This window comes from Carassius gibelio, chromosome B23 (genome assembly GCF_023724105.1).
Source record: "Carassius gibelio isolate Cgi1373 ecotype wild population from Czech Republic chromosome B23, carGib1.2-hapl.c, whole genome shotgun sequence".
Lineage (NCBI taxonomy): Eukaryota > Metazoa > Chordata > Actinopteri > Cypriniformes > Cyprinidae > Carassius > Carassius gibelio.
The window spans coordinates 11,698,805-11,710,081 of NC_068418.1; the positions used below are offsets into that span (position 1 = coordinate 11,698,805).

General features: G+C 37.6%; 1 protein-coding gene across 1 annotated transcript in view; it reads right to left on the reverse strand.

The window, feature by feature from the left end:
- xkr7b (XK, Kell blood group complex subunit-related family, member 7b) overlaps positions 1 to 10,500 on the reverse strand; it is a 62,421-nt gene extending 51,921 nt beyond the window's left edge. The window contains exon 1 of the mRNA XM_052595296.1: positions 9,936 to 10,500. Coding sequence (XP_052451256.1) covers positions 9,936 to 10,411 — 476 coding nt within the window. The 5' untranslated portion in view covers positions 10,412 to 10,500. The remainder of the gene's footprint in view (positions 1 to 9,935) is intronic.
- Positions 10,501 to 11,277: the final 777 nt, after the last annotated feature.

Genomic DNA, 11,277 nt, shown 5'->3' on the forward strand with positions numbered 1-11,277 from the left:
CATTAACAGTTTTATTAAAAATGCTACAGCCCCTATGTGACATCTTTTTTTATATTGTTTATCATTTTTATATTGTTTGGAAAAACTAGCCAAGTAGACAGATATGAATGTTTGTTCATAACCATACTGAAAATAAGAAAATAATGTTAGCTGATGCTAACAATCTAGCTAACAAGATTGCAACTGTCTAGCTAACAAGATTGCTGGTGCTCAGTTGAGGTAATTTTTAGATATAAAGTACAAATATTTTTTTTTCAATCACCTAGATATATTACATCTGAGGGAAAAGAAAGGATGTGATGTTTAGAACATAAAGTGGGGAGTGATGCCCTCTGGGGACATTTGGCCAGGGGTGTTTTTACACCACAGACAAGGTATGAGAAGAAAAATACCATTATGAAGATATATCTATATTTTCCTTAAAATGTTATTCTGAACTTAAGCCCTTATTCTCATGTCATTTATATATTTTTTTCTTACTTGTGAAAATCTGATTCAATCAAATCTGTTTTCTCTACATCGCAGTGTAAGCTTCATAGTGAACATTACTACATCACTCTCGTCAGCATAGTCCATATCAACAACAAAAATATTTCTTGACATCATATAGTGGTTATGTGCTAATAATAATATAAAAAATAACAATATAAAATTAAATTAAGTAGCCTATATAAAATTGCTAAATAAATCTATCAGTACTTTTTTACTTAAGTACAAAAAATCGAGTACTTTTGTACTTTCACTTGAGTAAAATTGAAAAAGGAGTACTTTTATTTTTACTGGAGTAATATTTTATCATACGTATCTGTACTTTGACTCAAGTACTTTATTTGTGTACTTCGTCTGCCACTGGACCAGGATAACTACAGTAGATGAGCCCCAGAGACATATCCACAGTCAAACCCATGTCTCCTAAACGGCCACAAGACTATAGGAAACAATCTGTATTGTTAAAAGCGCTATATAAATAAAGTTGACTTGATTATATGTACAGTATATACACCCAACATTGTATTATTGTGGTCTAACATCTAAACATGACAATATCATGTTTCTAAGCATCTCTAAACATGACATAATTTGAAAATGAACTGTGGGTGGATGCTTTACATGTCACTCAGACAATGCCATTTATAGCTGAAATCAACTGTTAAACATGCTAATGCTGGCCCGCCCCCTGCTTCTCCTGATTGGTCCATTTATTTTGTAAACTGTCAGTAATAAGCTGTGCCCAAGAACTTTCTTTTTTTTTTTTTTTTTTTTACTTAACAAAGCATCTTAAATGCAGCGTTCAGCTGTTAGATGCTGGAAAAATGGAGTCAAGGCACAAATGTATATCTAGCGTATGTTTATACAAAAACAATTAAAAGCAGAGTGAAAAAAACAGGCTGTGATTGAAGTAGTTCTTCTCAAAGTAGATCACAATAAACAGGAAAGCTGACAGTCAAGCGTCTGGTTACTTAAGGTCCCATTTTTTGTGCTTTTTTGAAGCTTTGATTGTGTTTACAGTGTGCAATATAACAAGTGTTCATGTTTCGCTTGTAAAAAAACACAGTATTTTTCACACAATTCACCTATCTGTATACCGCTGTTTTCACGGTCATAAAAATGGGCTGATGACTTCCTTCTTCTATGAAGTCCCTCCTTCATAACAAGGAGGGACTTAACAATACGTAACAAGCTCTGATTGTGACAGCGGTTCCTGTGTTGTGATTCGATAGCCGCTTAGCGCACGCTGCCCTCCTGGAAACGCGATTTGACTAGTTTTGAGAAGCAAGTGGGCAGGATCATGTGCTGGAGATGTACTTATAATCACAGGAGTGTTTTACCGAAGAGATGCGCATGAAAATTACATGCAATTTTTTTGAACAGCCCTAACATCTAGTTAACAAAGCTAAACAAAGCAGCACTGCCCTTTGTGTAATAAGTTACAGAAACTGTTAAACGCACCAACTTAAATAATAAAATACACTTACCGGTTGTGGTCCATAAACAACTCCTTCTCCAGAAAATGAGGGAACTGCTCCATCTTTCAAGAATAATCTTTGTGCGAATCCGGCATTAAACTGATTGAGATTGAAGAAGATCGCTGTCCTCAGCAAAATGTGCTGCACATAGTTTTACATGTGGATTATAATTTTCGGGAACCGAGTTAAACATAAATTGTAACCATTAATCCCCAAGGACAGCGTCCCTGGGAAGCCCAAACAAAGGTGAATGGACTATAAAAATAACAGCGTTTCGACGACATGGGGACAAACACAAACGAAACTCTTCCTCTTCTCCGTCGGAGCGTAACAACACCACGCCCCCTTTTTTGTGTATTCATGTGGGCGGAGGTTAGTCAAAAAACTGTTTTAGTGACGTCATTACTGCAGGAACTAGAGGGGTGTAGTCCAAACGGGTCGTTTTTTGCAGGCGAATTCTGTTAAATAAAATATCTCGCTTGGCATTGAACTTTGAGCTTTAGCATTTTACAGATATTATTTATACTCTAACAAGAACATTACACACTAACTAAAGTTTAAAACATGGGATCATGAAGAACGGGACATTTAACATTTTCATTTGCACATTATCCTCTCTTATAACTGAGTTTCTCACAGCTGGCTCTCACAGATAACCCCAGTGTCACATCTATTCTCAACTCAAGCTTTCAGCACAGTCTACAAAAAAACAGAAGACAGAATCAGAGGAAGACTCAATTAAACCTCTGCCCTGATCAGCATGGATATACATATCATAAATGAATGTGGAAGCAACCGAGTCAAAGAGAGGTTACACACCTGGGGAGCTTCTCTTCCCTACCGCTCCTGAGGTGACATTATTACACTTGTTCTGCAATCAGGAAATCTTTCACTCAGAATAGAAATTAAAATGCCCTCACAATGCTCAGCTCCATTGTCCCTACATTTCTCCTCGGAGAGAACAGCCAGCACTTCTCTCATACTCCTGCTCTTTCTCCATTCCTTCCAGAGTTTGTCGACAGACATAAGATATATGTCATGTGACGCCACAGGAGAGACACCACAGCTGAACATTTATATAAAATACAGAAGTGCAAAAACAAAAAAAACAGAAAAAATAGACAGGTGCTTCATGGGGTGAATGTTGATTTATAACACATCCATGCTGCGCATGTCTCAAAGTTTCACTTTTTTTCTGGTAGTTTAGGACACAGTGTTGAATATCAACACAGGCTGACAGAGTAAGGCATCCTTTGTTCACCATCTGTTGGATTTAACTTGTTTTCTACATCGCTTTAACAAAACCTGAAAAGGCTCTATATATGTGTGCCTGTGTGTAGACCAGATACACATAATCAACCTGCAGTCATAGCCAATCCAGATGTTCAAAAGACTGGCGCTGCCCAGAACTGTCACAGCCAATCAGATCACAGTAATAAGATTGACAGGTGTAATTGCGCAGGGGAAATATCACCACCAGAGCAAACAGGTAAATCAATGTATGTGCGTCTTCCTGCTGATATAAAACCCGAAGGCATAACCTATCTATCAGTCAAGGACAATCAAAATATATTATTAAAATTCAAATTTCAATACAAATATTTGTTTGTAAATAAAAAAGCCATTTCCTGCCAGAGACAGATTGCTGTTTGATTGATAGATTAATAGAGACAGTAAATTAATCGCCGCCTCTTAAACACACAAACATTCATGAGTTGCCTTCTAAATGAAATGCATCATAAAGTTTCACTGCGACTGGGTTGACCCCATGTCCTGTGTGCATCCATAAAACAAAACACATCCCTGTAAGCTCGGATGACCTGTCAATGGATCCAGATAGAAGCTGTGTCAGTGACAGATAAACATGTCCGAAATGATGAAAAGACAAAGAAATGGGTCTCACTTTACATTTTAGGTAGCATTAACTACTGTGTATTTACATTCAAAAAAATAAGTACATTGTACTTATTGTGTTTATACTGTACTGCAAAACAGTTTTGCTGTTATTGAGGTGGGATACAGGTGATGTTAGGGACAGGTTTGGTGGTATGGGTAGGTTTAAGGGTGGGTTAAAGTGTAAGGGATGAGTCAACAGTGTAATTATATATTATGTAATAGTTTAATTAAATAAACTGTGTAGGCACACTATATATACAGTATATATATATATATATATATATATATATATATATATATATATATATATATATATATATATATATATATATATATATAGTATATGTATGTATTCATTTCAAGCTTGTGGAAATGCTTCTTGTGATGTGCTTGGTTTATCATGTGTCTCTCATCACCATCTGCTTTTGGTGTTTATCAGTGTATTACAAAGGTACTTAACAGATTGCAGTATTTCAATAGGTTGGTATATCAATATTAACCAGAATGACCAAAACTAAAAAAATACCAAATTTAAGTTAAATCTGTTAAACCTAAAATGATGCTGCCATATGTTTTGTGGTAAAATTCTGGCAACCACAGCTGCCAGGTTTTTTTTTACCATAAATTTTACAGATTTATTTTTCCGTACGTGTTCTGCAACAGACCAAATGCTATAAGGGCATGAGTGTAAGTCCTGACAAGAAGACCTCTCCAGCTCTAAGAAACATCCAATATTGAAATCAATATTGTATATGTGCTGTTCTTTGTTCTCGCAAAAGTTTAAATAACATCCCTGGACATAAATACAGTCCCTAAATCCACTCTTACACACATCTGCTCTCAAAAACTCTCTTTAACTCCCTCTGACAAGCAGATGGGTACACAGAGGCATTCACATACAGTATAAACAGCACTCAGTGTAATTTATATTCAGCTGCTGTGTTTAGGAAACATGTGAACACTCGCTTGCCTTCACAAATACACACACAGTGTATCTGTCACTCCATTGTGAGTATATTTCCAGCATCTGCTGTGAAGAACTGGGTCAGCTCCAACAAGACAGACAGCATCAGGATCTTTAGGAAGGGAATGAGACTGCGAGACTGACAAGTGGATAGAGGGATGGCAGGGGAGAGGAGACAAAAGACAGCCTCCCGTCCTCTAACCTGTTCTTAATGACGGCCCTATCTAATAAGGAATTATTTTCTCCATTCCCAACCCTGGGAAAATGTCACTTTGAGGTGCGTAGTTGAGATAGGCGAGGTGTTTTCTGCTTTAAAATGCTCCTCACGCACGTCGGCTGCGGTGTAATGCCTTCAGCTCGGTGAGAATATCCCGATCAACTCCCTTAATGGCCCAGCGGATACACTCCACTGCCTCACACACCTGCAGCACACATATCACAACAGCTGCTCTGTGCTTGAGTGCATCTGTGTGTGTGTGTGTGTGTGTGTGTGTGTGTGTCTGGGGTGTTAAAACAGGTCCAACTAAGCCTTTACTTCAGCTGGGCAAAATGTGCTGTTTGAGATAATGTAAACTTTATGTAGCCTCTAAGAGTCTCTCAAGTAGTTCTAGTGTCTCACATACACTACTGAGGATTGCAAAAACCATGCTGAATAATACAGAATTGCTCCAGATTGAAGTCTGTATTTTGGTGTTGAACACTCAAACAGCTATGAAAGTTTTAGGATACACCTCTGTTCAGAAGTTTGAGGTCAGTGAGAGTTTTTAATCATTTATATAATGCGTATATTCAGTGAGTATAGCTTAAATTTGACAAAAGTGACAGTAAAGGCATTTATAATGTAAACAAATAAAAAACAGATGATGTCAATTTTGAAATAAATGTTGTTCTTTTGAATTTTCTATCCATAAATGAATCCTGGACAAAAATGTTTCCTCAATGATAAATGTGCTTTAACTTACATGAAATAAAATGTTATTTTTCAACTATTTTCAGTCATTTTCTTGCACATTTCCCACTGGATTTTAAAACTAAAATGCAAAGCACTTTAAAGTTGAACTGTCAGTTTGTTAATTACAAAAAAGTGCTGAGTCACAGTTCCCTAGTGTCATTATTTGCCTATAGAAGCTAAATTGATATGTGTTTAATGGTGTGTGACATTAAAATTCATTCATTTTTGCACCAGATGCAATGAAGTTGTATGTCACTGAGACAAAAATGAATTGCACTTGAGACAAAAGTGCATTTCATGCTGCTATGTAGTGGCTCTTTTTTAAAAGTTCAGTTTTGTTTACAGTGTGATAAGTTGTCACAGTTGTTTATACTTGAATAAATTAACAAATGGATTATTTGGCTGCTCTTCTCTTTTATACTTGTGACATTCACTGCAAGGTCAGATCCTTCAGTAAATTCTGAAGTATTTTTTTAAAGAAGTTATCATTAGAAACTTAGTTCTACTTACCAAATTTGATCACATTTAGTAGCCAAAGTGCTCCTTTCATGCTTCCTTGTTTAAAACTATTTGTGCACATTTAATAGATTTCTGGTTTAAACAGGTTGATCTCTGCGAAATTCAAGACGGCAAGATGAATTCACCACGATCTATTCACTGATCTAGGACAAATCTAAATAAAATGAACGTATGATCTCAGCCATTGTGAGCAACAGATCAAGGACCAGCGATATATCCGTAAAATGCAATCTCACACACCACATGCTTCACACAATAACTGAGCTATTTGGCTTGCTTTGTAAATCTAGTTCCAGCTCTCAGCAGCTGATTCAGGCTCTTCCAGTTCTGGTTTATGCGTTGATCTCTCCTTGAGTCAGAATTTCCAATAACTGAATGTTCTCAGTTGGTTTTTGCCTCTTTAATCTGCTCTTTATGACTGCTAGAGTAGTGCTAGTGACTAGTGATATTCAAAAATACTGTCGACCTGCCAAGTCCACCGAGGTGTTGCTGTGAATACATCAGTTTGAGATCGGGTCACGTGGATTTTATCTGAGACAACAGAACCTCACTCAAACAACAAACAGACCGATAAAGCACTGCACAGATGTCCTAATGTGACATGATGATACTGTGTAAACGTGCACACACACATTCATAAATCAGGCCTGTGTAAATTACCTCTAAAACAGTGATTCCCATCCAGTGGCACAAGGAGATTCCTCAGAATACTTGAATATGGGGCTGTTGTTGTTTTTTTTCTTTATTGAAACATATAAATAAAACAAAAATTAGTATCCATTAATAAACTAATAAAAATAAACAATTTACATAATATATTAAAAATATATTAGGGGTGCCATGATTTTAAAAAAGATATAATTTAAGAAAACAGTATGTATTGGGCTTGTCTTTTTAAGTGTCATTATTTATAAAGACAGTGGACATCCTTCTTCACAAAAATGTAAAGCTCTGTTCTATTTTTCTCCCAGCACATCTCAGTCAGTTAAAGCACAGAAACTAATATCTCAGTAGAAGCAGTTATAAAGAATCTATATTTGTCATTGACATTTATGCATTTAGCAGATGCTTTTATCCATAGCTTTCATCCTTTGCATTGCATCCAATTTACATTTCAGCAGTTCCTTGGATGTCAAACCCATGGCTCTACTTTATGAAATACAGAAATGCAGAACAAGGAACCCACCACTTAATTTGGTGCTTTTTAGTTATAAAATCTAAAATAATAATATACCAAATTAGTAATAATAACAATAAAATAAAATTTACAAAAATAAATAAAAAAGTTTTTCTGTGTCTGTGCAGTATATATATACTAATTTACAGAAGAAGAAAAAAAACATCACTGCATAATTACATTTTGTTTTTAATATCATAATGCTAAAAATATCTGATATGCATAAAAGATAATTTTTGGCTTACTGAAAACTCTCTTGAGACATATAGGCAAAACACATTCAGATATAGACAGGATTTTTTTTTTTCTTGAGGAATCTTTATAATGGATTTAAACATGTTGTATAATATCTGGTAGCATAACCTAGAGTTTATAAACAAACGTGCAAGAGGCAGAAGATGTTCAGAACTGATGCCAGGAAATCTACAGAGATTTTTGAGGACATCTTCAGACACTGATTTCATATGGACCTGGTCACGGATGAAAGAAAAACAGGTTCTCGCTTACATACAGACATGCCTATCAACCCATGCAAATATTCAACATTCCCGTTACAACTGTTCACAATAATAAATCATATTTAGAGAATTCAAGTAGGAGGTAAGGAGAGTGAGCGAGAAGGAGAGGTAACAGGAATTTGTTGTGGAGAACGATGGCAGGAAACGCTATATCCTCTCCCACACAATCATTGAGACACACAGTCCTCCCCGGCCCTGTGTTAATAATTCAGCACTTAACTACCAGTAAAACACTCACACACATGTGGGAGTGAATCGCTTCCTCTGTCCCTGCTCTGGAATAAAGAGAAGCAGCATCTGACAAGGGAAAAGCATTCCTCAGATGCAGTCTATCCTCAAGGCACTTTCAGCAAAGCCTATAGACCTCAAATGTCATTAGCAAAACAAACCTGCTCAAGTGCCCATCTGGTTTCTCTAACAAAGACGCTGGATGCCCATTCCAGGCCTCAAGAAGCACAAAAGTCATGAAGCACAAATAAAATAACATAATTTGATTGTTTACATATTACAGTTTACTGCATTGTCCCAGAGAGCATTTGATGGTTAGAGCGATCTTCAAACCAGCCTTGGCACTTTTGATAACTTCTCCAAGAACAATTGGAAGCCCTCCACGGAAAGCCTAAAACAAAGGGATGAAGGCAATGCAAGAATGAGTTATGATCCTCCCCAGAGAACACCGGCCTGGAAGTTGTCTGTACTCTCTGTACTTAGCCAGCAATGAACCTGTAGGGTTACACAATGCCTGTTTTGTCTGAAGAGGGCTCAGATTTTTCAATTGTTTCTAAATCTGTGGACTATTCTTGAAAGATCCGCTGTAGTTTTGAGAAAGTACAAGCAGAAACTGTCTCTTTACACAGCAGAGGTTCTCAACTCAGTCACAGGTCTGTTCTATTAGGACACGGACATGAGGGATCAAAAAGAAACCACTCTGTGAGGAAAAACTAATTATGTTAGGTTTTAGTTCACATTTAAATGCAACATAATGACAGCACAAGCAGGTTGCAAAATCATCATCCTTTTAACCCTTTAACTGCCTGCTCAACCAAATGGTTGATTTGTCACTTTATGGTAAACGTAGAAAAGCTAAGCTAATGTTTTCAGATAATCCTTTCTGCTGTCAGAATGTACTATTTGCTGAGAAATATAACTTTCTGATCATTCATTATAGTTCATATTTTATGATTTCCATAGTATGTGTATGAATTCCGGTACTTTTGCCATAAAGTGACATATCAACCATTTGGTAGAGGCCGATATTTTAAAAATTATGGGACGTGTTGAAAAAAAATACATTGAGTGTGGTAACTAATGACATAAGGAGATAAGAAATGCAAAAAAAAAAAAAATTTCAAATGCTTTTTTCTTGGTGGGGCAGTTAAAGGGCTAAACCATGTCGGAAAATACACAAGGAAAAAAAAATCTATACAGATTATATTAAATACAGCCCATTTGGGTTGCAACATATATTTGTATTCAGACCCACTGTTTTAGGATTTATTTGAACACATTTGGGTGCCATTGCACAGCGCAGATGTCTTGAGAATGAGAAGGCACGTTTATTGGCTACTGAGTTGCTCTTATTACTTAATTGCATGCTCCAAAGCACACAGTGAACGTAAGCCAAATACAACATCCATTTCAAAATAACCTGAGGGTGACATGACTGTGGGGCCAGAGATGGCACCGGGCGCTTTGTCCACCTTGGCACACCATCTATGTTGGCAACCAGCACAGATGCGCAGCCAAGAGAAGTGAGTTGGGACGTAGACAGACAGGGATGCAGCTCTTTCCATCTGCTCCCAATGCATCACCAAGCAGAGAGCCACAATAAAAGTAACATCCATTCCAAGAAAGGAGACACTATGCATGGAAATGAACACTGACTGACCGGCACTCATGGGCTCTGGGAGAAGTTCTGGATAATAGACGTAATGTATCTTACCTCCAGACCTGGCCGAGCTGCAAGATGTGGATGATGGACTGGAAGAGCCAAACAAGTACTCGGCAGCATTTCCTCGTGCCGTTCGCAGGCAGGGTTCTGCCGCTGACGCTCCGCCGGTCGCTGTCCTTGGTGCTGAAATCGCATCTGTCCCCGCTTGGGGAGGCGCTCAGCTCCGAGTAATCATACACGAACCATCTGAAACTTAACACCTGGACCACCGCCGAGGGAACCACAACGAACACTAACGTGAGCCCGAACCACCAATAGTCCCGCCTCAAGTAGTAGTCCGCTGCCAGCCACAGGTCGGTGGCTCCGTCGGAGAAGAAGACCAGGAGGGCGCACAGCACCCAGCAGCAGTCCAGCAGCGAGAAGCGCTCCCCGGCGCGAGGGAGCACAGGAGCCGCGCTCTGCTCAGGGCCAAGCAGACACCGAGAAGCGCTCTCACACACGGCTGCTCCATCCGATTTAGCGGCCATGTTTGTTGTAGAAAGAGAGTGGGCAAAGGAAAGCGAAGTACAATGAGAGGGGAGGGGGATGTGTGTGCAGGAGTGTGTGTGTGAAAGCTCATGGGAGAGTTGGGAGACAGAGATATAGAGAGAGAGAGAGAGAGTGAGAGAGAGCGAGAGAGAGGGGGGAGGGGGAGGGATAACGGACAGACTTCGGGGATATAATTGGTTTGTGCTGGGTACAATCAGCCTTGTTTTACAAACCTTTCGCTGGAAGGACTACAAAGATATGCAGCGTCTTGTGAGAATTTAGGTTTTTCTTTATAAACGACAAGAACGTGTAAAAAATCAGTTTAATGAAAATGAATGACAGCTTGATAATAACATAGCCTACTAAACATATAACCTAGTGGAATTAATAAATGAGCTTTTTGTAATATATATGGTGTTCAGTGTTTGCTATTTTTTTTTTTTTTTCATATTTATGGTTCGTTTTAACACATATTAAGTATTTTTAAAATTATTTTCTGATTATTTTTCTGACATTCCAGGAATTCCTTAATTCCTTAAAAACTTTAATAGCCTAATTGTATATTAACTATGTTGAGTTTTATGTTCTGATTTATATTTAGAAGAAAAGTAAATAGAAAGTAATTTGACAAATGCATTCATCCATAGTCATTTACAGTATGCATGCTAGTGTCATAAAGAAAATCTAATTTGTACCCGTGTTATGATTTTTGACCAGAGGGAAGTTAACAACAAGCTTCGAATTTCAGTTTTTTGTTTGCAAATCTGTAGAGTCAGAATTTAACAGTGCATAATTGTGCGTCAAGTAACTGATGAATAATTAATCAAGCTAAATGTTCAGAGCTGTTTAGCTGTGACGTCAACTC